General features: G+C 44.3%; 1 protein-coding gene across 3 annotated transcripts in view; it reads left to right on the top strand.

Moving 5' to 3' along the window:
- The first annotated feature begins 326 nt into the window (after positions 1 to 326).
- Positions 327 to 25,137, top strand: part of ZNF544 (zinc finger protein 544) — an 88,257-nt gene continuing 63,446 nt past the window's right edge. Inside the window, exons 1-5 of one of the 3 annotated variants that reach the window (XR_010730536.1) lie at positions 327 to 390; positions 4,981 to 5,072; positions 7,207 to 7,333; positions 7,629 to 7,715; positions 19,965 to 23,374. Coding sequence is in view for 2 of the 3 variants with exons in the window: in XM_066270780.1 (XP_066126877.1) it covers positions 357 to 390; positions 4,981 to 5,072; positions 7,207 to 7,333; positions 7,629 to 7,715; positions 19,965 to 21,916 (2,292 nt within the window). In the remaining variant the exon portion in view is untranslated. Of the gene's footprint in view, positions 391 to 4,980; positions 5,073 to 7,206; positions 7,334 to 7,628; positions 7,716 to 8,350; positions 8,530 to 19,964; positions 24,911 to 25,137 lie in introns of those variants that run through there. The other 2 variants (XM_066270780.1, XM_066270781.1) reach the window with 2 other exon arrangements.

Below are 25,137 nucleotides of genomic sequence, written 5' to 3'. Positions count from 1 at the left end.
CCCTTGCTGGAGCCAGCGACCTTGGGTTCAAGCTGGTGGGCTTTTCCTCAAATCAGATGAGCCCACACTCAAGCTGGCGACCTCGGGGTCCCGAACCCGGTCCTTTGCGTCCCAGTCCGACGCTCTATCCACTGTGCCACCGCCTGGTCAGGCGAGATGATTTGTTTTTATAATGGGTAGTTTGTGCTCATTAATTCCATTGACTTTTTCTCCCAGAACCCCCAACCCATCTGACAATTAACAGTTTATTCTCTGAGTTTGTTTGGTTTCTTTTGTTTTTTTTAGATTCCACTAAAAATGTAAGTGAAATCGTACAGTACTTGTTTTTCCCTGACTGGCTTATTTTGCTTTGCATAATGTTCTCCAGGTCTGTCCATGCTGAAGCAAATGGTGAGATTTCATTCCTTTTTTCTGAGTTTTGTTTTAATTATTTTGACACTCTAGGTTTTTATAAAAAATAATTATTAGAGGAGAGAGTGAAGATGGGGGGAGGAGCAGGAAGCACCAGCTCCTAGTGGTTGTTTCTTGTATGTGCCTTGACTGGGCAAGTCCAGGGTAACCGGTAACCTCGGCATTCTAGGTCAACACTTTTTTATCTACTGCACCACACAAGTCAGGTTTCATTCTTTTTTATGGCTAATACTTTGTTGTATAAATGTTCCACAACTTTTTAGTCATTTATCTACTGATGGACATTTGGGCTGTTTCCAAGTTTTAACTATTGTAAATAATGCTGCAATGAACACAGGTATACATATATTCTTTTGAATTTATTTTTGTGTTTCTTGAATAAATTCCCAAGTGTAATTGCTAGGTCCATTTTTAATTTTTCTGACAAACCTTCATCCTGCTTTTCACAGTCATTGCACCAATCTGCATTCCCACCAGCAGTGCACAATTATTCCCTTTTCTCCACATCCTCTGTAACACTTGTTCGTTGATTTATTGATGATAGCCATTCTGACTAATTGTGAGGTGATAACTCCTGGTGGTTTTCATCTGCATTCCCTGATGATTAGAGATAATGAACCTGTTATCATATGTCTACTGGCCATCTGCACATTTTCTTTGGAGAAATAAATGTCTGTTTAGGTCCTCTGCTCATTTTATAGTTGGTTCTTTTTTTATTTTAAGATTTTATTTTTTGATTTTACAGAGATGGAAGTGGCAGGGGAGCAAGAGGAATAGTTGCTTTACTTTTGTTGTTCATTGTTTGCTTGTCATATGTTCCTTCACCTGGCAAGCTCAGAATATCCAACATGGGACTTCAGCATTCCAGGTCGGCACTATCCACTGTGACACCACAGGCCAGGCTAATTGGCTTTTTTTATGTTGAGCTGTATGAGTTCTTTATATATATTGCATACCCCTTATCAAGTATATATCACTTACAAACATTTCCTCCCATTCAAGTTGCCTTTTTGTTTTGTTGATGATTTTCTTTACAGCACAAAAGCTTTATAGTTTAACGTGCTCCCATTGGGGTTTTTTGTTGGTTGGGGGTTTTTTTTTTGTATCCTCTGAAGCTAGAAACAGGGAGGCAGTCAGACAGACTCCGGCATGCGCCTGACCTGGATCCACCTGGCATGCCCACCAGGGGGCGATGCTCTGCCCATCTTGGGGCGTCATTCTGCCACAATCAGAGCCATTCTAGCGCCTGAGGCAGAGGCCACAGAGCCATCCTCAGCACCCGGGCAAACTTTGCTCCAGTGGAGCGTTGGCTGTGGGAGGGGAAGAGAGAGACAGAGAGGAAGGAGAGGAGAAGGGGTGGAGAAGCAGACAGGAGCCTCTCCTGTGTGCCCTGGCCGGGCATCGAACCTGGGACTCCCGCGCGCCAGCCTGACGCTCCACCACTGAGCCAACCGGCCAGGGCCTTGTTGGTTGGTTTTGTTTTTTATTCTGTTGCCTTTGACTTAGGATGCATACCTGAAAATGAGTGATAAGACCAGTGTCAAAAAGTTTATTGCTGCCCAGCCTGTGGTAATGCAGTGCATAGAGCATCGACCTGGAACACTGAGGTTACCAGTTTGAAATCAAGTAATACAAGAAGCAAGTAGTGCCTGACCAGGCGGTGGTGCAGTGCATAGAGTGTCAGACTTGGGACACGGAGGACCCAGGTTCGAAACCCTGAGGTTGTCGGAGTGAGCAAGGGGTCACTGGCTCTGCTGGAGCCCCCCGGTCAAGGCACATATGAGAAAGCAGTCAATGAACAACTAAGAAGCTACAACAAAGACTTGATGCTTCTCATCTCTTTCTCTTCCAGTCTGTCTTGCTCTCTGTCCCTGTCTTTGCCTCTCTCTCTGTTTCTGTCAAAACGAAAGAAGAAAGAAAGAAAGAAAGAAAGAAAGAAAGAAAGAAAGAAAGAAAGAAAAAGAAATAGTGAACAACAGTAAAGTAATTATGAATTCATACTTCTCACTCACCCCTCCTCTCTCTGTAAAATAGATACATAAAATCTTTTTTTTTTTAAAGTTGATTGCTGCCTGACCAGGCAGTGGCACAGTGGATAGAGCGTCAGACTTGGATGCTGAGGACCCAGGTTTGAGACCCCAAGTTCGCCAGCTTGAGCGCAGGCTCATCTGGTTTGAGTAAAAAGCTCACCAGCTTGGACCCAAGGCCTCTGGCTCAAGCAAGGGGTTACTCGGTCTGCTGTAGCCCCACGGTCAAGGCACATATGAAAAAGCAATCAATAAACAACTAAAGTGCCACAACGAAAAACTGATGATTGATGCTTCTCATCTCTCTGTTTCTGTCTGTCTATCCCTATCTATCCCTCTCTCTGACTTTCTCTGTCTCTGTAAAATAAAAAAAAATAAAAAAAGTTGCTTGCCTATATTTTCTTTGAAAAGTTTTCAGGTCTTTAAGTTTGTAATCCATTTTGAGTTTATTTTTGTAAATGGACTTCAAAAATTGTCTAGTTCTTTTTTTTTTTTTTCCAAAGCTGGAAATGGGGAGGCAGTCAGACAGACTCCCGTATGCGCCTGACCAGGATCCACCCGGCATGCCCAACAGGGAGCCCAACAGGGAGCATTGCTCTGCCCCTCCGGGGCGTCACTCTGTTGTATCCAGAGCCACTCTAGCGCCTGAGGCAGAGGCCACAGAGCCATCCCCGGCGCCCGGGCCATCTTTGCTTCAATGGAGCCTCGGCTGTGGGAGGGGAAGAGAGAGAGAGGAAGGAAGGGGCGAGGGGTGAAGAAGCAGATGGGCGCTTCTCTTGTGTGCCCTGGCCGGGAATCGAACCCGGGACTCCTGCACGCCAGGCCGACGCTCTACCGCCTAGCCAACCGGCCAGGGCAAAAATTGTCTAGTTCTTTATTTTTTGCATGTATATGTCCAGTTTTTCCCAGTACCATGTATTGGAGAGCTTGTATTTACCCCATTCTGTATTCTTGTCTCTTGTCTCCTGTGTCGTAGTTTGATCATATAACTAAGGTTTTATTTCTGGGCTCTCTCTTCTGTTACTCTACCCCAGGCAGTGGGGCCACATTCTGACACCTTCAGAATGTCCTGCCTGACCAGGCAGTGTTGCAGTGGATAGAGCGTCGGACTGGGATGGGGAAGACCGAGGTTCGAGACCCTGAGGTCACCAGCTTGAGCGCGGGCTCATCTAGTTTGAGCAAAAGCTTGGACTCAAGGTCGCTGGCTCGAGCAAGGTGTTACTTGGTCTGCTGAAGGCCCACGATCAAGGCACATATGAGAAAGCAATCAATGAACAACTAAGGTGTCGCAACGAAAAACTGATGATTGATGCTTCTCATCTCTCTCCATTCCTATCTGTCTGTCCCTATCTATCCCTCTCTCTGACTCTCTCTGTCTCTATAAAAACAAACAAACCAGAATGTCCTGAGGAAGGGTGCACACATGACAACAGCCACCACCGTCTTTCAGAGCACTCTTTGCTATCCGCCTGGGAGTTCTCATCCTCCTGGTCACCACTGCCAACATATTTTTCGAAACTGGCTGAAGTTTCATCGTGATATATTTGAGTTGGATGGGCTTTTTGAAACCAGGTAATGTTTCACTGTTTGAGAATTGTACAGAGTGTGTGTCTCAGACAGATGGACAGATAGGGACAGACAGACTGGAAGGGAGAGAGATTAGAAGAATCAATTCTTCATTGTGATTCCTTAGTTATTCATTGATTGCTTTCTTACATGTGCCTTGACAGGAGTGGGGGGGCTACAGCAGACCAAGTGACCCCTTGCTCGAGCCAGCAACTTTGGGCTTCAAGCTGGTGAGCCTTGCTCAAACCAGATGAGCCCACACTCAATCCAGTGACCTTGGGGTTTCAAACCTGGGTCCTCCACGTTGCATTCTGATGCTCTATCCACTGCGCTACCGCCTGGTCAGGAGGTTTTATGGTTTTCTTTTTGCTAACTAGTTGATGTTTCATTGGAATTTTTTTGTCTTTATTTTTTTCTATTTTTTTATTTTTATTGAATCCAGAGAGAGGAAGAGGGATAAGGGGGAGTCAGAAGCATCAATCTGTTTCTGAGGGATAAGGGGGAGTCAGAAGCATCAATCTGTTTCTGTATATGCACTGGCCAAGGACCGAACCAGCCACCTCTGCATTGCAGGACAATGTTCCAGCCAAGCAAGCCATCCAACCAGGGCTTTTTGGAATATTTAAAAATTATACAGTTGTTTCTGACACCCTGCCTTCCCTTCCTCTATTCATTCTCCTGAAATGCTGTGGAAAATAGGCTGCCCTATTTGAGTATTGAGGGAAAATGTGTGTCTGCCCAGGTCTGAGCAGGCTAAACCCAGCTGACAACAGGAAAGCCATGTAGGTCGCTTCGGCTGACCTCAAAGCCTTGGACAAGAAAGCTGGGTGGTCAGAGCCCTGCCTCCCTGCTCCTCACACCCCAGGGGAAAGTCCCTCCATTGGTGCATTCCTCTCCTTTGATTTGGTTTGTGGTACGCTCAGGCATGCCAGGTCCTGGGGAGCTGCTGAATCCCTAATTGTCCTTCCACCCCCAGCCCTGCCTCCTGAGGACGGCTGCCCCCTTCACAGCAGGTCCTTCAGGTCTGAGGAGGAAATGGAGGCGCGTCCTCAGCCAGTCCCGTCCCGGGTGAGTCAGTTGTCTTCACTCTTTTTTGCCTCTCTGTCTCTTCAGCTGTAAGATGGATCCAGGAATAGCACTCAGCCTCCTCAGCTTGGCACGCACAAGAGCTCCGTGATATGGCCTTGTACCTTTGGGTGTGACCCACAGGCTCTTTTCAGATAAAGCACCCTGTCTGGATGAGCCAGGGGCTCTGAGGGGCTACTACACCTGTTCCCCTGGGCTGGATCTCTCCCCCTTATGTCCTATAAGACTACCTGAAGTGAAATGCTGTCTTCATGGTCCCATCAGGGCAAACTCCTGCCTGAGACGTTCAGGGTCTCGTCCAGGTGTCCAGCTACTGAGCAAGTTGTGCAGCTGAGATGCCAAACTGGCCTCTAGCTGGTCAACTTTCCTTGAAGGTACCAGCTTTACCAGCGTTTTCTGTAAAGGATCAGATAGAGGAAACTGTCTTAGGCTCTGTAGGCCATATATGGTCTCTTTCCCATAATGTTTTTTTAACTTGACCTTTTAAAACAAAAATAAAAATGTAAAATTGACCTTGGCTGGTGGCTCAGTGGATATAGTGTCCACCTGGCATATGAACACGTCAGGTTCAATGCCCAGTCAGGGCACACAGGAGGAGTGACCATCTGCTTCTCCCTTGCCCTTCTCTCCCTCTTCCCCTCCCGCACCCAGTGGCTCGATTGAGTGTGGCCCTGGTATTGAGGATAGCGCCCTCTGAGTGCAAGAGCCTCAGGCACTTAAAATAGCTTGGTGCTTGAGCATCGGCCCATGATAGGGTTGCCAGCTGGATCCCAGACAGGGCGCATGTGGGAGTCTGCCTCACCATCTCTCCTCTCACCTAAAAAGTTTTTTTTTAGATAAAATCCATTTTTTCATAAATTTTGTTTTGATTTTAGAGAGGAAAGAAGAGAGAGAGAGAGAGCGACAGAAACATCTATCTGTTTCTCTGTGTGCCCTGACCAGGGATTGAACCAGCAACTTTTATGTATTGGAATGATGCTCTTAGCTTTCTGCCAGGGCCATGAAATCCATTCTTAGTTGTACTGGCCTGCTTGGGCTGCTGTAACAAAATACCACTGACTGTGTCACTTAATGTTATTTTCTGAGAGTTCTAGAGCCTAAAACTCTGCAGTCGTGGTGCCACCAGGACTGGTTTCTAGTGAGGACTCTCTTCCTGACTTGCAGATTGAGCCTTCTCTGTGTCCTCACATAGTGGAGAAAGAAGCCTCTGGTATCTCCTTATATTATAAGGATACCAATCCCACTGCATTAGGGCCCTGCCCTTATGATCCCTGTAAACATTATTTACTTTTGTAATGGCGCTGTCCCCAAATGCAGGACATGGGGAGGCACAGAGAGCTTCAACACATGAATTCGGGAGGAAAACAATGTATCTCATGCAGCATTTGCCTTCTAAAAACATACCACAGCCTTGATTTGGCTCCCCCTGGGCTGTCTTTTGCTCGTGCGAGGAAGAGAGAGAGAAGGAATTCTTTTTTTTTTTTTAATTTTTTTAAATTTATTCATTTTAGAGAGGAGAGGGAGAGACAGAGAGAGAGAGAGAGAGGAGAGACAGAGAGACAGAAGGGGGAGGAGCTGGAAGCATCAACTCCCATATGTGCCTTGACCAGGTGAGCCCAGGGTTTCGAACCAGTGACCTCAGCATTTCCAGGTCGACGCTTTATCCACTGCGCCACCACAGGTCAGGCGAGAAGGAATTCTTGATTGTTCCACCAAGCTGTGCATTCAGTAGTCACTTCCAGTATTTGCCCTGACCAAGCATTGAACCTACAATCTTGGTATCTCAGTGATGCTCTAACATGCTGAGCTAACTGGCCAGGGCCTCCTTATCCCTGATCTAGAACATCCTCTTGGACAGGCTTCAAATCTGATAGTATAGAGAAGCAGGGGGTGGGTCTCTGCATGTGCGGGTTGCCGTTGTGTCTCAGGACAGAAAATCAGAAACGCTTGTGTGACCAGTGCTCAGGAGTGAAAATGCCGTTGGATTGGGTCAGTGTTTGATCAGAGCACTGCCCAAAGGCGGGAGCCCCACAAGTGCTTAGGACATCACCTCCAGCCTCTGCTGTTTCCCTCACCGGGGAGGCAGGGACCCATGGTAACGCAAGCCATGTTGCAGGTGCCTGTGAGCTTGAAGGATGTGGTGGTGAGCTTCACACGTGAGGAATGGGATCAGCTAGACTCGCTCCAGAGGACGCTGTACCGTGATGTGACTCTGGAGACCTGCAGCCACCTTGTCTCCCTCGGTAAGGTGGGCGCTGCCCATTGCATGGGCCCTCTGCCTCTGGGAATCCAAGCGTGGACTCTTCCCGAGAGTGTATTTGTGCTGGACTGAAGCGTTCCTAACATGGGTCCCCTTAAGACGCAGATCCCTGGTGTGGCCAATCTGTCCGCCTCCACTGCAGGTTTGTGATTTATTTTCCTGTAGTGGCACTAAGGGGGCCCTCCTAGTCTATCCCTGTCTGACCCCAGGGCCCAAGGACATCGTTCTCTTCATCTGCAAGCAGAGCACCAAGTCCTTTGTTTTTCCCCTGTTGCTAGGGCTGCTGCTCCCCAGTCTGGATGTGATGTCCCACCTGGAGCAAGGTGAAGACCCATGGAGTTCAGAGTGGGCTCCTCCTCCCCGAGGTGAGAGGCTTTGGTTAATGTGGGCAGAGAGCTTCCTCAGGTGTTCCCTGCCACCTCGTGTCCAGCACGGCAGCCACATCCTCATCCTAGGACCCACCTAAAGGAGAGGACTGGCCCGTCATCTGCACAGTTCTCAGGCATGGGTTCACTTCTTTTCCCATCTTCCCTTCGGTCTTTCTTTCTTTTTTTCCCCCCTGAAGTGAGAAGGAGGGAGGAAGAGAGACTCCTGCGTGCGCCCAACCTGGATCCACCCAGCATGCCCACCAGGGGGTGATGCTCTGCCCATTTGGGGCTTCACTCTGTTGCAACCAGAGCCATCCTAGCGCCTGAGGTGGAGGTCATGGAGCTTCCTCAGCACCCAGGCCAACTTTGCTCCAGTGGAGCTTTGACTGCGGGAAGGGAAGAGAGAGATAGAGAGAAAGGAGAGAGGGACAGGGGCGGGGGAGCAGATGGGTGCTTCTCCTGTGTGCCATGGCCAAGAATTGAACCCGGGACTTCCATGCGCCACCCAATGGTCTACCGCTGAGCCAGCAGGCCAGGGCTTCCTTTGATCTTTACCACTGACCCACCTTATCTTATTCCCATGTCCGCCTGTCCCCTCTTTTCCACAAGCGCTTCATCTTATTTTCACCTAGGAAGTGGCTCCTCAGGCTGCCCCTGCAGGCCTGGTCTTGGCCCCACAGCTGGGTGTCCACTCCTCCTCTGTGCTGGACGTTCCCATGAATTCTACATGGTTCCACAGTGTGAATCCTAAGAAGTGTCAGCCACCTGTTTCTTCCAGAACAATTCCTGCTGTCACCATCCTCGGACCTGCTTTTCTATATTCTCTCATCCCATAAACACAACTCCTTATATATCCCAGTGTGTCAGCTTAAATTGAATTTTTTTAATAGCTGTATAAAGATCACTATACTCACTTAATATCCAGAGACTTTTAGTGTATTCACATTACAGAATTAATTTTATTTATTTAAAGAAAAAATTTTATTATTATTTTATTTTAGAGAAGAAAGAGAGAGAGAAGGGGGAAGGAGCAGGAAGCGTCAACTCCCATATGTGCTTTGACCAGACAAGGTTTCGAACCGACAACCTCAGCATTCTAGGTCAACCCTTTATCTATACTCTGTGCCACCACAGTTCAGGTGCATAAATTTTTTTTTTCTTTTCTAAGTGAGAGGAGGGGATATAGGTAGACTCCCACGTGTACCTTGACTGGAATCCAACTGGGATCCACCCAGGAACCCCCATCTTTGGCTTATGCTCTGCCCAATTGGGGCCATGCTCGCAAGGGAGCTACTATATTTTTAGTACCTGAAGTGGAGGCTGCACAGAGCCATCTTCAGTGCCTGGGGCCAATGTGCTCGAACCAATCGAGACATGGCTGCACGACAAGAAGAAAGAGAGAGGTTAAGGGGGGAGAGCGAGGGTTGGAGAAGCACATGGTCGCTTCTCCTGTGTTCCCTGACTGGGAATTGAACCCGGGACATCCACAAGCCAGGCTGACACTACCGCTGAGCTAACCGGCGTGGGCCATAGAATGAATTTATTTATTTATTTATTTATTTTTAAGATTTTATTCATTATAGAGAGGGGAAAAAGAGGGAAGGGGAGCAGGAAGCATCAACTCCCATATGTGCCTTGACCAGGCACACCCAGGGTTTTGAACCAGCAACCTCAGCATTTCCAGGTTGACGTTTTATCCACTGCGCCACCATAGGTCAGGCCGTATAGAATATTTTTAAAGTTTGATTTTTCGATTAGTTGACATTCAATACTATTAGTTTCATGTGTGAAACATAGTAAAGAGACATTTATTTATACAGTTTCAAAGTGATCACTCCAATAATTCTGGTACCCATTTGACACCATACATAGTTATTACAGTATTATTGATTTTACTCCTTGTGCTTTACTTTATGTCACTGTGAATATTTTTATAATTGGCAATTTGTACTTCTAATCCCTTTGGCAATTTCCATTGTAGACTTTTTTTTTGAGAGAGAGAGAGAGGTAGGGAGAGAGAGACAAGCACATTGAGCTATTCCTTATGTGCCCTGACTGGGGCATTGAACTGGCAATCTCTGTGCTCTCTGCACAATACTCCAACCAACCAAGCTATCCGGCTAGGGCTTAATTTTTTTTAACTTTTAATATTTTGTTTATTGATTTTTGATAGAGGAGAGAGATAAAGGGTGGGGGGAGGAGTGGGAAGCATCAATTCATAGTAGTTGTTTCTTGTATGTGCCTTAAGGGGGAAGCCCTGGTTTTTGAACCAGCAACCTCAGCATTCCAGGTCAACGCTCTATGCACTGCGCCTCCACAGGTCAGGCAGGGCATAATTTTTATTGACTTTAAAAAAAATTATTTTATAGAAAGACACAGGGAGAAGGGGAGAAAGAATGAAAGCATTTGTTGTTCCATTCAGTCGTGTATATTCTGGTTACTTCCCATGTGTGCCCCAACCGGGGATCGAATCCACAACCTTGTTGTTTGGGACAATGCTCTTATCTAACCAGCCAGGGCCTGTATACCATTTTGAAAGCAGTTTTATGCTTTCAAAGTTGCACAGAAAGTACAGGGTTCTCATTTACCTCTTACCCCCAAGACAATCTCCCCCATTAATATTTTGCATTCTGTTGTCCATTTTTTACAATTGATGAGCCTGTATTGAGTGTTACATTATTAACAGTGATCACTAGTTTACATTGAGTTCACCTTTGGTGTTGTGCATTCTACATGTTGAATGATAATGATATGTCATCCACTATTATATTGTTGTACAGAGTAGTATACTGCCCTAAAAATCCTCTGTGCTCTGTCTGTTCCTCCCTCCTTCCACCCTAACTCCTGGAAACCACTGATTAGTTTCCTGTCTCTGTAGTTTGCATTTTCTAGAACAGGGGCAGTCAACCTTTTTATACCTACCATGCACTTTTGTATCTCTCTTAGTAGTAAAATTTTCTAGCCACCCATTGGATTCACAGTAATGGTGATTTATAAAGTAGGGAAGTAACTTTACTTTATAAAATTTATAAAGCAGAGTTACAGCAAGTTAAAGCATATAATAATAATTGCTTACCAAGTACTTTATGTTGGATTTTCGCTAAATTTGGCAGAATAAGTCTTTATAAAACAATTTACTATAGTTAAATCTATCTTTTTACTTATACTTTGCGTACACAGAAATTACATTAGTTAATTGAATTATTAGTGAGATCCCTGAGGCTGATGCGGGGAAACTAAATTTTTTTTTTTTTTTTTTTTTTGGAGTGGAGAGGGAGAGACAGAGAGATAGAAATGGGGGAGGAGCTGGAAGCATCAACTCCCATATGTGCCTTGACCAGGCAAGCCCAGGGTTTCGAACCGGTGACCTCAGCATTTCCAGGTCGACGCTTTATCCACTGTGCCACCACAGGTCAGGCGGGGGAACTAAATATTGAATATCCAGTTCAATTTTGGTGAGGAACAAACGAAGATCCCCCCTTTCGGAAATATTCAGGCAGTTTCTTTCTTTCGTCATAATATGATTAATAGCACTAAATCCTGATTCCACAAGATATGAGGTAGGGAAAGGTATCAATAAACTGAATACCATTTTCCATATATTTGGATATAAGACCGGCATTTTTTTTATTTTGCCATAGGTTATCATATCTACCACTGTCAAATTTATGTTTACTTTCTTCATCATCTAATTTCTAACAGTTCTTCTTGGCAAATTGTATCAGCCTCTTCAATATTTCCAGTAAAAGGATTTTTCATCCAGTCATAATACCTTCAATTTCAAAATATTTTCAAATCGTTTTTCCATGTCCAATTTAAGTTCATTGAGGTGGCTATTGAATCTGTCAATATCCTCTGGAGTTACATCATCTTTTTTTTTTTTTGTATTTTTCCGAAGCTGGAAACAGGGAGGCAGTCAGACAGACTCCCGCATGTGCCTGACCGGGATCCACCTGGCACACCCACAAGGGGGCAATGCTCTGCCCATCCAGGGCGTCGCTCTGTTGCGACCAGAGCCACTGTAGTGCCTGAGGCAGAGGCCATGGAGCCATCCCCAGCGCCTGGGCCATCTTTGCTCCAATGGAGCCTTGGCTGCGGGAGGGGAAGAGAGAGAGAGAGGAAGGAGAGGAGAAGCAGATGGGCGCTTCTCCTGTGTGCCCTGGCCGGGAATCAAACCCGGGACTTCCACACACCAGGCCTACGCTCTACCACTGAGCGAACCGGCCAGGGCCACATCATCTTTTATAGATGATAATTGAGGAAACTGATGAAATTCTCTCTTCAATAGATTATGACAAAGTAGTTCAAGTTTGTCAATAAATAATAGCACAATACTTTGGCAACCTATAAGAATTTTATTAGGTCCTTGAAGCTGCAAATTGACATGGTTAAATCTCTTGAAAATATCTGCCAAGTAAAAGACATCACTCTTTACTGTTTTTAACTGTTGACACAGATTGGTCTCATTATTACTTTCAAAGAATTGTATGACACTATCATATAATGCTAAAAATCTAGCCAAAGATGTACCCTTTGACAGCCACTGAACTTCTGTGTGCAAAAGTAACTTAATAAAATCTTTATTATTGTCCTAGCAAAGCTGCCGAAACATTCTATCATTTTTTTGCTTTGGATTTGATCTGGTTTACTGCTCAAATTATTATAATTAATGATGAAGGGAGACTTGTACTTAGATGTTTTCCTACAAGATGTTGTCTGTGCACCACACAATGAATACATAAAACATTTGGCAATTTCTGCTTCAAATAAGCAACAAATCCACGATAGCAACCTACCATTGATGGTGCTCCATCAGTAGCACATGCAACAATATTATTCAAAGGAATAGTCTGTTTTTATAAAGTATGTTCTCACAGTATTAAATATAGATAATCCTTTTGTATCTGTGATGAGATTTATTGCAAGTAGCATTTCTTCTCATAATATATTGTTTTTATCAAAATAGCATACATATGCCATAAATAAAGCATCATCTGCAATGGTAGATTCATCCAATTGCATGGAAAATGAAGAGTTTTGGAGAATACTTAAAAGATTGTTTTCAACGTTAACTGCCATTTCATCAATCTGTCACTTTACTGTGCTATCGCTTAGGGGCAACTGTTTTTAAAATTTGAAGTATAGCCTGACCAGGCGGTGGCACAGTTGATAAAGCATCAGACTGGGATGTGGAGGACCCAGATTCGAGACCCGGAAATCGCCAGCTTGAGCGCGGACTCATCTGGTTTGAGCAAAGCTCACCAGCTTGGACCCAAGGTTGCTGGCTTGAGCAAGGGGTTACTCGGTGTGCTGAAGGCCCATGGTCAAGGCACATATTAGAAAGCAATCAATGAACAACTAAGGTGTCGCAACAAAAAACTGATAATTGATGCTTCTCATCTCTCTTCGTTCCTGTCTGTCTGTCCCTATCTATCCTTCTCTTTGACTCTCTCTCTCTGTCTCTGTAAAAAAAATTTGAGGTATATCCTGATGCATTACTGTTGAGATAAATTCTTTTTTTTAATTAATTAATTTATTTTTTATTATTATTTTTTTGGCAGAGAGAGAGAGTCAGAGAGAGGGACAGACAGGAAGAGAGAGAGATGAGAAACATTAATTCTTCGTTGCGGCTCCTTAGTGTTCATTGATTGCCCTCTCATATGTGCCTTGACCGGGGAGCTGCAGCAGACCGAGTGACCCCTTTGAGCCAGTGACCTTGGGCTCTAGCTGGTGAGCTTTGCTCAAACCAGATGAGCTCGTGCTCAACCTGGCGACCTTTGGGTCTCGAACCTGGGTCCTCCGCATCCCAGTCCAACACTCTATCCACTGCACCACCACCTGGTCAGACTGAAATAAATTCTTTTATAGATGGTATTATTATAGTTTCTCCAATATTACAGCTTTTACCACTTTTTGCAATTTTTTGTGAAATGCGATAAGTGGCAATTAATCCATATTTTTTTGTTGTATGTTGGTTTTTATTTTTTATTATTTTTTATTTTTTTAAAGGTTTTTTTTTAATATAAGCTTGTTTCTTTTTTAGATTTTATCTATTCATTTTAGAGAGAAGAGAGGTGAATGAGAGAGAAAAAGAGAGGGAGAGAAGGAGGAAGGAGCAGGAAGCATCAACTTCCATATGTGCCTTGCCCAGGCAAGCCCAGGGCTTCGAACCTGGGTCCTCAGCATTCCAGATTGTCACTTTATCTACTTTGCCACCACAGGTCACATATGTTGGTTTTTAAATGATGCAACGATAGTTGAAGGATTTTGAAATTTTTTATATATTTTCTGAAAATATTCAATGGGTTCGTCCTTGTCATTTGGATGCTTTGTAGAAAGATGTTCTCGCAATCGACTTGGCTTCATTGCCTAGTTGGATAATGTTTTATGGCACAATAAACACATTGGATGTTGTTTATTTGCAACAGATTCTATGAAACCCATCTTCAGATACTCTGGCGAATAGCTGCGTGCGTATTTTTTCTTTTGAAATATGGGCTCATGATATTTCACAATATTTTGTTTGAAGCTATAAGCACGTGCGTGCTCTCAGAAATCTAACTACGTCCTGACTTTAGTTTCAATTACATAACGATTTAGCTTCACTTACGTAACGTGAATAAAACTTATGCGCTTGAAGTCTGTTGCATGGTTGCGACGTTACAAGTGTCGTGGTTGAGCGAGAGTTTGTCGAGATGAGACTAAGTTAGTGAGTATCCGTGGTTGTGCGTTTTATAAAATTTTATGTAGCACGTATTAGCCAATGGCATCACTTTTTTGTGATGGGGCGAAGTAGCGAGACATCGGCTAATTTTAGCAGTCCAAGGGGGTTTCCTAGAATGTCACCCTATTACCCTAAAATTCAGGAATCCAGATGAAAATACGAGTTAATTGGTGTCTCCATTGTCCAGCAGTTTCTGTCATAGAAAGAAGCTTCAAACCATGGAGTTCTTTGTCTACGGGGTAATAAAACGATGAACTGCTAGTTTTTGGGCAACAATAGCAGTCATAAACTGCCCGCCAGATCGAGCGGCGGGTGTGGACCCGGGGTCAGGTACCTGGCTGCTCGCAGATGCGGGTCAGTTACTTGGCCGCCTGCAGATGTGGGCCAGGTGGTCAGAAAGAGGTCGGGTGTGGTCCCAATATAAATGCCCTGTAACAGAGTCTGACTGCTGTCCTGTCTTGACTGGTCAACAGTTAGTATGTAATAGTGGCATGAAAGCTGGAACGCCCACTAGTGGGTGGTAGGGACCAGGTTAACTACCACTGTGCTAGAATGTCCTGTATTTGAAATAGTGCAGTTTGTGTACAGAGAGACAGAGAGAGGGACAGATAGGCACAGACAGATAGGAAGGGAGAGAGATGAGAAGCATCAATTCTTTGTTGCAGCACCTTAGTTGTTCATTGATTGCTTTCTCATATGTGCCTTGACCGCGGGGCTGCCGCAGAGTGAGTGACCCCTTGCTCAAGCCAGCGACCTTGGGCTCAAGCTGGTAAGCTTTACTTAAACCAGATGAGCCTGTGCTTCACGGTTTCGAACCTAGGTCCTCAGCGTCCCAGTCCAGCATTCTATCCACTGCGCCACCGTCTGGTCAGGCTCTGTACTTTTCTAATGGGCTGTTTTCACTTAGCATCATGTGTGTCCTTTCCTTCGCCTGGAGCAGGGGTCCCCAAACTACGGCCCGCGGGCTGCATGTGGCCCCCTGTGGCCATTTATCCGGCCCCCACCGCACTTCCAGAAGAGGCACCTCTTTCATTGGTGGTCAGTGAGAGGAGCATAGTTCCCATTGAAATACTGGTCAGTTTGTTGATTTAAATTTACTTGTTCTTTATTTTAAATATTGTATTTGTTCCCGTTTTGTTTTTTTACTTTAAAATAAGATATGTGCAGTGTGCATAGGGATTTGTTCATAGTTTGTTTGTTTTTTTTTTAATATTTTTTATTCATTTTTTTTATTTATTTTTATTTATTCATTTTAGAGAGGAGAGGGAGAGACAGACAGAGAGAGAGACAGAGAGAGAGAAGGGGGGGAGGAGCTGGAAGCATCAACTCCCATATGTGCCTTGACCAGGCAAGCCCAGGGTTTTGAACCAGCGACCTCAGCATTTCCAGGTCGACGCTTTATCCACTGCGCCACCACAGGTCAGGCCAAAAATTTATTTATTGATTTTTTTTAGAGAGAGGAGTGAGAGAGAAAGAGAGAGAGAGAAGGGGGAGGAGCAGGAAGCATCAACTCCCATATGTGCCTTGACCAGGCAAGCCCAAGGTTTCGAACCGGCAACCTCAGTGTTCCAGGTTGACGCTTTATCCCACTGCGCCACCACAGGTCAGGCTACATTTTTTATTCATTTTAGAAAGGAGAAAGAGCGAGAGAGAGGAGAGACAGAGAGAGAAGGGGGGGAGGAGCTAGAAGCATCAACTCCCATATGTGCCTTGACCAGGCAAGCCCAGGGTTTCGAACCTGGGTCCTCTGCATCCCATTCTGACGTTCTATCCACTGCACTACCACCTGGTCAGGCTGTTCATAGTTTTTTTTTATAGTCTGGCCCTCCAATGGTCTGAGGGACAGTAAACTGGCCCCCTGTGTAAAAAGTTTGGGGATCCCTGGCCTGGAGGATTTAAATTTAAATTTATCTCTTGGGTTTTTTTGTTCCTTTTTACTCTGTACGTCTTGCCTGCAGCCTATCACTTCTTCCTCTGAAGTCTCACCTGCTATGATTAGCGTTGATCTTCAAATGACATGCTCAATTTGATTCACCAGCCCTGTCTTCCTCTGTCTATCATACATGGTACTCTTTGGCTGACCAACAGTTTCTCTTCTTTTCATGATCTTGACAAAGACACTGCTATAGAAGGTTTAATCTCTTTCGCTCGGTTTCCAATAACCAGACACAACTTAAACCCATTTTATCCATCTAGAGATTTTTTTTCTCCTTATCACCAAATACCCATTCACTCACCTTTATTGGGTTATTGTTTCATTTGTAAAAGGTTTTGGCCCTGACCTGAGGTGGCACCGTGGTTAAAACGTTGACCTGGAACACTCAGGTCGCCTATTCAAAACCCCAGGCTTGCTTGGTCAAGGCATAATTAGAAGCAACTACTCTGAGTTGATGCTTCCTGTAACTTTTCCGTTCTTTTTGTTATCTTTTGGTTTTCTTTTTCCCGTTCTTTTTGTTATCTTTCTCATCTCTCTCCTCTCTCTAAAATTAATAAATCTAAATTAAAAAAAGAAGAAAAAAAGGGCTGGGTAGCTCAGTATCATCCTGATATTTCAAGGTTGTGGGTTCAATCCCCAGTCAGGGCATATGACAACTCAACCAATGAATGTGTGAATAAGTAGAACAACAAATCGATATCCCCCGCCCCATTCTTTTCTCTCTAAAATCAATAAATAAAATTTTTATTTTTATTTTTTCCTTTTTTTTTTTTTTTTTTTTTTGTATTTTTCCAAAGCTGGAAACGGGGAGGCAGTCAGACAGACTCCGCATGCGCCCAACTGGGATCCACCTGGCATACCCACCAGGGGGCAATGCTCTGCTCATCTTGGGGCGTTGCTCTGCCGCAATCAGAGCCAGTCTAGTGCCTGAGGCAGAGGCCACAGAGCCATCCTCAGCGCCCAGGCAAACTTTGCTCCAATGGAGCCTTGGCTGCAGGAGGGGAAGAGAGAGACAGAGAGGAAGGAGAGGGGGAGGGGTGGAGAGGCAGATGGGCACTTCTCCTGTGTGCCTGGCCGGGAATCAAACCCAGGACTCCTGCATGCCAGGCCGACGCTCTACCACTAAGCCAACCGGCCAGGGGCATTATTTTTTTTATAGGGACAGAGAGAGTCAGAGAGAGGGATAGACAGGGACAGACAGACAGGAACGGAGAGAGATGAGAAGCATCAATCATCAGTTTTTCGTTGCAACACCTTAGTTATTCATTCATTGATTGCTTTCCCATATGTGCCTTGACCACGGGCCTTCTGCAGACCGAGCAACCCCTTGCTCGAGCCAGTGACCTTGGGTCCAAGCTGGTGAGCTTTTGTTCAAACCAGATGAACCCGAGCTCAAGCTGGCGACCTTGGGGTCTCAAACCTGGGTCCTCTGCATCCCAGTCTGACGCCCCATTCACTGCGCCACAGCCTCGTCAGGCAAAAAAAATTTTTTAAAGAATTTTGTCACCTGACCAGGCAGTGGCGCAGTGGATAGAGCATTGGATTGGGACGCAGAGGACCCAGGTTTGAAACCCTGAGGGTGCTAGTTTGAGCATGGACTCATCCAGTTTGAATGTGGGCTCACCACCTTGAGCGTGGGGTTGTAGACATGACCCCATGGTTGCTAGTGTTAGCCCAAAGGTCACTGGCTTGGGCAAAGGATCACTTGCTCTGCTGTAGCCCCCTGGTCAAGGCACATATGAGAAAGCAATCAATGAACAACTAAGGAGCCACAATAAAGAACTAATGCTTCTCATCTCTCTCCGTTCCTCTCTGTCCCTATCTTTGTCTCTCTGTCTGTGTCACAAAATTAAAAAAGAATTGTTTTTGTCCTCATCATTGGGGATTCATAAGCAACATTCCAGACATACACAGAGAATCTTAGGAAGGAGAATAGTGTTGATCTTGGGGGTTGTTGGGTGTAGATAAGGACCTTGCCCAAAAACGGAAAGAGGCTCTTTGTGTGACATGAGGGATGTATCCTCTTGGAAGTCAAGGGGTGGCCAGAGAGTGTAGTGAAAACTTTAAGTGGAAGATTCCTGTCTCCTTAGCACAGGCATGGAAAGCAAAGGATGGGGACTTGAGCAGAGACTGTGAGAGTATTAGGTACAGGTGGCTACACAACTGAAATGGGCAGAGTGTCCAGGAAAAGGGTAATTTTTGAAGATCCTGGTGAGGGTCCTACACTGGCAGCTTCTAGCTCAACATCTTCAACAGAATGAAAATTGCATTTAGATAATACAAAGTGTGGTGATACAAGCAATACTGTGTGCTGGCCATGCATCCGTGTGCCGCACAGCCTATGAGACTCACTTATTGACTCTTTTATGCCTGAAAGTAAACCGGGTAACTTAAGCAGTCTTTTCATCCTTTTTTTAAGCGAGAGAGATAGACAGGAAGGGATAGAGATGAGAAGCATCAACTCATAGTTGTAGCACCTTACTTATTATTTGATTGCTTTCTCATACGTTCCTTGACTAGGGGGCTCCAGCCAAGACAATGACCCCTAGCTCAAACCAGCGACCTTTGGGCTCAAGCCACCAACCAGGGGGTCATGTCTGTGAGCCCACACACACTTAAGCCAGATGAGCCTACGCTCAAGGCGGCAAACTCAGGGTTTTGAACCTAGGTCCTTAGCATCCCAGGCCAATGGTATATCTACTGCGCCACCGCTTGGTCAGGCGGATTTCTCCTTTAATATTTACACTGTCATCCTGGGCTGGTAGCCCAGAGGTTTGCAGGGGTCTCAAACTCACGGCCCGCCGAACAATTTTGTGCAGCCCGCAGACTAATCCACGAAGTTCAAAATATTTTGGATAAAATTAAGTAAGCCTAGGGGCCTACTTGTATTTTTCATTTCTCTAGCATCCTAGCTAGATATTAGCTTAGTTAACAGCAGTTGTGATGCGAACTACAGTTTCTGGTCGTTTTGTGACACTGAGTAAACTGCATGTACCATTGTGTTTGTTGTACTGATTTTTTTTTGTTTTCAACTGCAGTGAGAAAAGTGTTGCGTAACAGTTGCCTTTTGTAGACCTAGTGCGGCCCGCCGAATGGCTGTGATCTTGCTCTGCGGCCCACATGCTGAGTTGAGTTTGAGACCCCTGGTTTAGAGTATTGTTCTTGACATGGCAAGGTTGCTGGTTTGATCCTTGGTTGGGGCACATACAGGCATCAAGCAATGAATGCATAAATAAGTGGAACAAGAAATGAATTGATGTTTCTCTCTGTCTCTTTCTCTCTCACACAATCCCCTTCCTCTCTAGCAAAAAAAAAAAAATCTTTCCACTCATACTTACTCCTCTGCTCCCTCTTTGAGGGCCAGTTCTCTTGGAATCTTTCTTCATTACCTTTGCTTGTTTTTTGTACTTTCTCAGTGATTTCCTACTTGCTGATCCATCCCACTCTTTTACATCCTGCATGAAATTACAGTCCATTGATTTTAAACAAATCCAGAGACACCTCTCATTTTTTTTTTTCATCTTTCCTCCCTCCCTTCACCCCCCAAGGCTTCTGCAGTAATTCAGGCGTTTTGGATCTCTTTCAGACTGGAAGGTTATGCTGGAAAAGGAAGAGTCAGCTTCTGAAGGGGATATGGCTGTGGAAGAACCATCCTTCCAGGTAGAAACGACATACTGTGTAGGGGAGGAAGCCCCCTGGTCTGTGTCAGTAGGAGAAGTGCAGGACCAGCCAGAGGAGCACCAGGAGGAACCTTGGAATCACATGGTCCTTACCTCAGAGGAGAGACTTCTTGCTCAAGAGGAACCTTGTGAGCATGACCTTGAGGGAAGTTATCTGAGTGTAGTAGGCCTTTTACCTCCAGCATTACCCGCCAAAACACATTTCCCCAAGCTCAGCGCACAGGTTAAAAAGTTGAAAGAGACTTCAGTTTGCGTTAATCGTCAGAAAGGCCGGGCTAATCTGAAGCCCTGTGAGGATCTTGAAAGTGCTAGCGCCTGTCCTCAGAGCACTCGCTCGAATAAACCTGCAGATGTTGAATTGGGAAATCAAAAGCCTGATAAATATACTGTCAGAAGTGACTCTTTGCACTGTGGTACTTCTGTTTGTTTCCATAATAGAACGTGTTCAGCAGAGAACAGCAACGATTGTAAGAACCATGGAAATGTCATTAATCATAGCATGTCTATGAATGAAAACAAACCAGTGCATTTTGGAGAAAGTCAGTGTGATGAGGGTGATGCATGCTTTGTACAAACTGAAATAATTGTTGGTGGTCCTGGATGTGACAACAACAGTGATGCCTTCTGCATGACCTCATTTTTTACTGACTGTGACATCATTCAGAGCAGAAAGAAGCCACCTCCATGTAACCTATGTAGAAAAGGTGTCCACTCTTGCTCTAAGCTGGGGAACCAGAAAACAGACCATGGAGAGAAGCCATATAAATGCAATCATTGTGGAAAAGCCATCACTGGGAGCTGTCACCTTTCACATCAAACAGTTCACACCGGTGAGAATTCCTATGAATGTAGTGACTGTGGGGAATCTTTTCAGCAGCAATCGCAAGTTGTGCTGCATCCGCAGAGCCATCCTGGAGAGAAACCTTATGAATGCAATCATTGTGGAAAAACTTTCAAATGGAAATACCTCCTCAATGTGCACCAGAGAACACACACGGGGGAGAAGCCTTATCAGTGTAACGTGTGTGTTAAATCCTTCAGTGGTCGGTCAGCTCTTCGAAAACACGAGAGAACACACACGGATGAGAAACCTGATGAATGTAATCATTGCGAACAGTTCTTGAACCAACAGAGTCAGCTTTCTGGACATCAGAGAATTCATACTGTAGGGAAACCTTATGTGTGTGCTCATTGTGGTCAGTCCTTCAGCCGGAACTCTGACTTGGTTGCACATAAAAAGATGCATGCTGGGGAGGAGCCCTGTGAATGTAAGCACTGCGGGACATCATTTCTGCAGCAGTCACAGCTTCTGGTGCATCAGCGGACTCATACTGGAGAGAAGAAACTTTATGAATGCAGTCATTGTGGAAAAGGTTTCAAATGGAAATCTCACTTCATTCTCCATCAGAGAAGACACACCGGTGAAAAGCCCTATGAATGTATTGACTGTGGGAAAGGTTTCAGTGACGGGTCATCTCTCAGAAAACATGAGAGAACACACACCGGCGAGAAACCCTACCACTGCGACCACTGCGGGAAATCTTTTCGGCAGCAGTCACAGCTGGTTGTGCACCAGCGAACCCATACTGGAGAGAAACCTTATGAATGCAATGATTGTGGAAAAGCTTTTAGCCAGAGATCGATCCTCACTGTTCATCAGAGGACACATACTGGAGAAAAGCCCTACAAGTGTAAAATTTGTGTTAAAGCCTTCAGCCAGAGATATCTCCTCATCGTGCATCAGAGAACACACACTGGAGAGAAGCCCTTCCAGTGTAACAGGTGTGTTAAAGCCTTCAGTGGTCAGTTAGCTCTTAGAAAACATGAGAGAACACACACAGAAAAACCGTATGAATGAATGTGATCATTGTGAAAAGGCCTTGATCAGACAGTGTCACCTTACCAGGCATCAGAAACATCACACTGGAGAGAAACTGTCTTTGTGTGCTTACTGTGGAGAGTCCTTTAGCCATAACTCTTATCTTTGTTGCACATAAAAAGATTCACACTGGAGAGAAACCCTGTGAATGTAACCGCTGTGGGAAGACTTTTAAAGAGGGATCACATCTTGAGCATCTGTGAATTCATACTGGAGAACAGAAATCATATGAATGCAGTCATTGTGGAAAAGGTTTAAAAGGGAGAGGTATTATGCACCAAAGAGCACACACACTGGTGGAAAAGCCTTATAAATGTAATCATTGCAAAAGTTCTTTGCTGGCAGACTTGCCTTACTAGGCATCGAGGACTTCATACTAAAGAGAAACTCTGTAAATGTAACAAAGGTGGGAAGGCTGTCATCTATAACAAACCCCTTACTCAATATGCAAAAACTATGGGAGGGAAATCCTGTAAATAATTAAGATGGAAAAGTTCACTTTGAGAACTTTTTTCCTAGACATCAGGTGACCAAATGTGTAAGAATTGGCTTGGAGTGTATATTTAAACTGCAGAATACCAAGCTTATCCTTATTACTAAATCAGCTTTCTATCAGGAAAACTCAGGAGCCTGTCATTTCCAAAGCCAACTCGAGTTATTTGTATCTGCACTAAAATTTCTTTGGTTCTGCATTTAGGTGAGAAGGTATGAGCATGACCACTGATAGAAAACTTTCGGTCAAAGCTCTTAGCAGGAAATAGAGAATTCAGACTGGGCCTGTCTACCAGATTATCATTTTTATTGCAAACAACCACCCAAACTTAATCAGATGTTATCCCTATAATACATTTCTAGAAATGATGGGGGACTGAAAGATATAATTAGGTTATTCAGGGGAACCAACCATTTAAAATGGAGATTCAGTCAAGAAATCATGACATGGTCATGTAAAATGAGTTGATTTTCACACATGTAATCAGTTCAAATGACATGGAGGTGTTCACCTGAAACTTGTATACTCTTACTGATCGGTGTCAACCCAGTAAATTTAATTTCTAAATTTAAAAAATCATTGCAAATAAAAAATAAATCTAGGATACTCTTAAAAAGTTAGAACAAGAATAGACTATGAAATTAAAAGTAAGATTTGCTTTTAAAAAAATGAGAGAAAACTTATACAGAGTTGAAAGAAAGGCTTAAGATGTTGCCAACTACTGTCCAGGATTAGTAAAATCTAGGCAGTGTGAGAAATTGAGAACACCACAGTCAAAAAGACATTGCTGGCCCCGGCAGGTAGTTCAGTTGGTTAGTGTTGTCCAAAACACCATGGTTGTGGGTTTGACACTTGATCAGGGTACATACAAGTTCAACCAATGAAGACATAAGTAAAACAAATCAATGTTTCTTTCTAAAATTAAATATCAAAAAGTTAAAGATGTTGTAGAAACTTTTGGAGAGAAAAATTTTGAAACTAGGAAAAGCAATACAACTTTTTAAAGAAAAAGAGGGTTGTAACTAGAGGAAAAGTTATTCATGGACTTCAGGGTGTACAAATTGTTCAAGAAACTTCAAATATTGTACAAGACAATTGTACCCCAGATGTGAACCAAACTTAAGAAAGGAGTATTTATGGGCCCTGGCCTGTTGGCTCAGCAGGAGAGCATTGGCCTGGCATGTGGAAGTCCTGGGTTCAATTTAGGTCGAGGCACACAGGAGAAGCGAGCATCTGCTTCTCCACCCCTCCCACTTCTCTCCCTCTCTCCCTCTCCCTCCCCGTCTTCCTCTCTTCTCCCTCCCTATCTCTCTTCTGCTCTCTCTTTCCTCCCCTCCTGCAGCCTTGGCTGGAATGGTTGGAGCATTTTGGCCCCAGGCGCTGAGGATGGCCCCATGGCTTCGCCTTAGGCATTGAAGTAGCTTGGTTGCTGAGCAACAGCAGCAGCCCCAAATGGGCAGAACATCGTCCTGTAGGGACCTTGCCAGGTGGATCCCACTCAGGGCACATAAGGGAGTGTCTCTGCCTCCTTGCCTTCAGCCTCTCACTTAAAAAGAAGAAAGAGGAAAGAAAAAGTATTTGCTTGAGTGGTGGTGGATAGAGCATCAATTTGTGAAACAGGTCCCAGGTTGCAAACTCGGAGGTCGCTGACTTGAGCATGGGATCATCAACATGATCCTCTGATAACTGGCTCAGCTTGAACCCCCAGGTCAAGGCATGTATGAGAAGCAATCTGAACAACTAAAGTGCCGCAAATCCAAGTTGATGCTTCTCTTTCCCTCTTAAAAAAATAAAATTAAATTCATTTGACTCTGATGTTATTATTTCTTCCTAGAAAAGGCCGAGGACTTGAGATTGGAATGAAAGAGGGAGAAATAGAGATTGTTTTTTGTTTGGCCCTTCGCTTTACACTATTTTCCTAGATATAATTTATTTAATTGGCAATTAAAAATATAAACAGTAGGCACTGGTATTTTGCATATTAGGAAGAAACCCAGAGCTGTCACATGAGGATTTCATAATGGGAGGTCCAAGTATCTCTATATCCTTACCTTAGGAAGTGAGCCTTAAAATTTAATACGTTATGTAGGAGACCAAAACTAGAGCTTCAACCAACAATGTGATAAAAATTGGGTGCAAATGCAGGAGAAGAAATTTAAATAAAATTATAAAAGGAAGTCAGGTAAGCCTATAAGCCATGAAATAGAATTGTATAGACATTGCCTCAAGAGGAACTGCAACAGAAATAGTTATTAAGTGGTTGGTCAACCACCATTGGGTAGGGTGATAGAGAAGACAGCTGCTTTTCATTTTAAGCCTGTCGTATTTCCTCCCCTGAGAACACTTATTTTGGTCATTTCAACTGTATACCTATAGATGAACAAAAGAGTAGTGTGAAGATATTTGTAGTTAATTTGTGGGATTATGTACAGTTTTCCTTTTGATTCAGTATTGCTGTAAAAGGAAATTGGCGATTAAAATGGCAAAAGTAAAAAGAAGCCCTGGCTGGATTGCTCAGTTAGCATCATCCCAATACGCCAAGATGGTGGGAGTTAACCCGTGGTCAGGGCACATGCAAGAATAAACCAAGGGATGCCTCGATAAGTGGAATAGGTGTATCTATCGCTCTCAGTCTCCCTAAAACCCAATAAATTTTTTTTTAAGTGACAGGAAAGTATGTCAGTTCTATTTTGCCAATTAGAGTTGG

This window comes from Saccopteryx bilineata, chromosome 3 (assembly GCF_036850765.1).
Source record: "Saccopteryx bilineata isolate mSacBil1 chromosome 3, mSacBil1_pri_phased_curated, whole genome shotgun sequence".
Taxonomy (NCBI): Eukaryota; Metazoa; Chordata; class Mammalia; order Chiroptera; family Emballonuridae; genus Saccopteryx; species Saccopteryx bilineata.
Note: the sequence above shows the minus strand (reverse complement) of the source record. Positions and strands in the feature narration are given on the sequence as shown.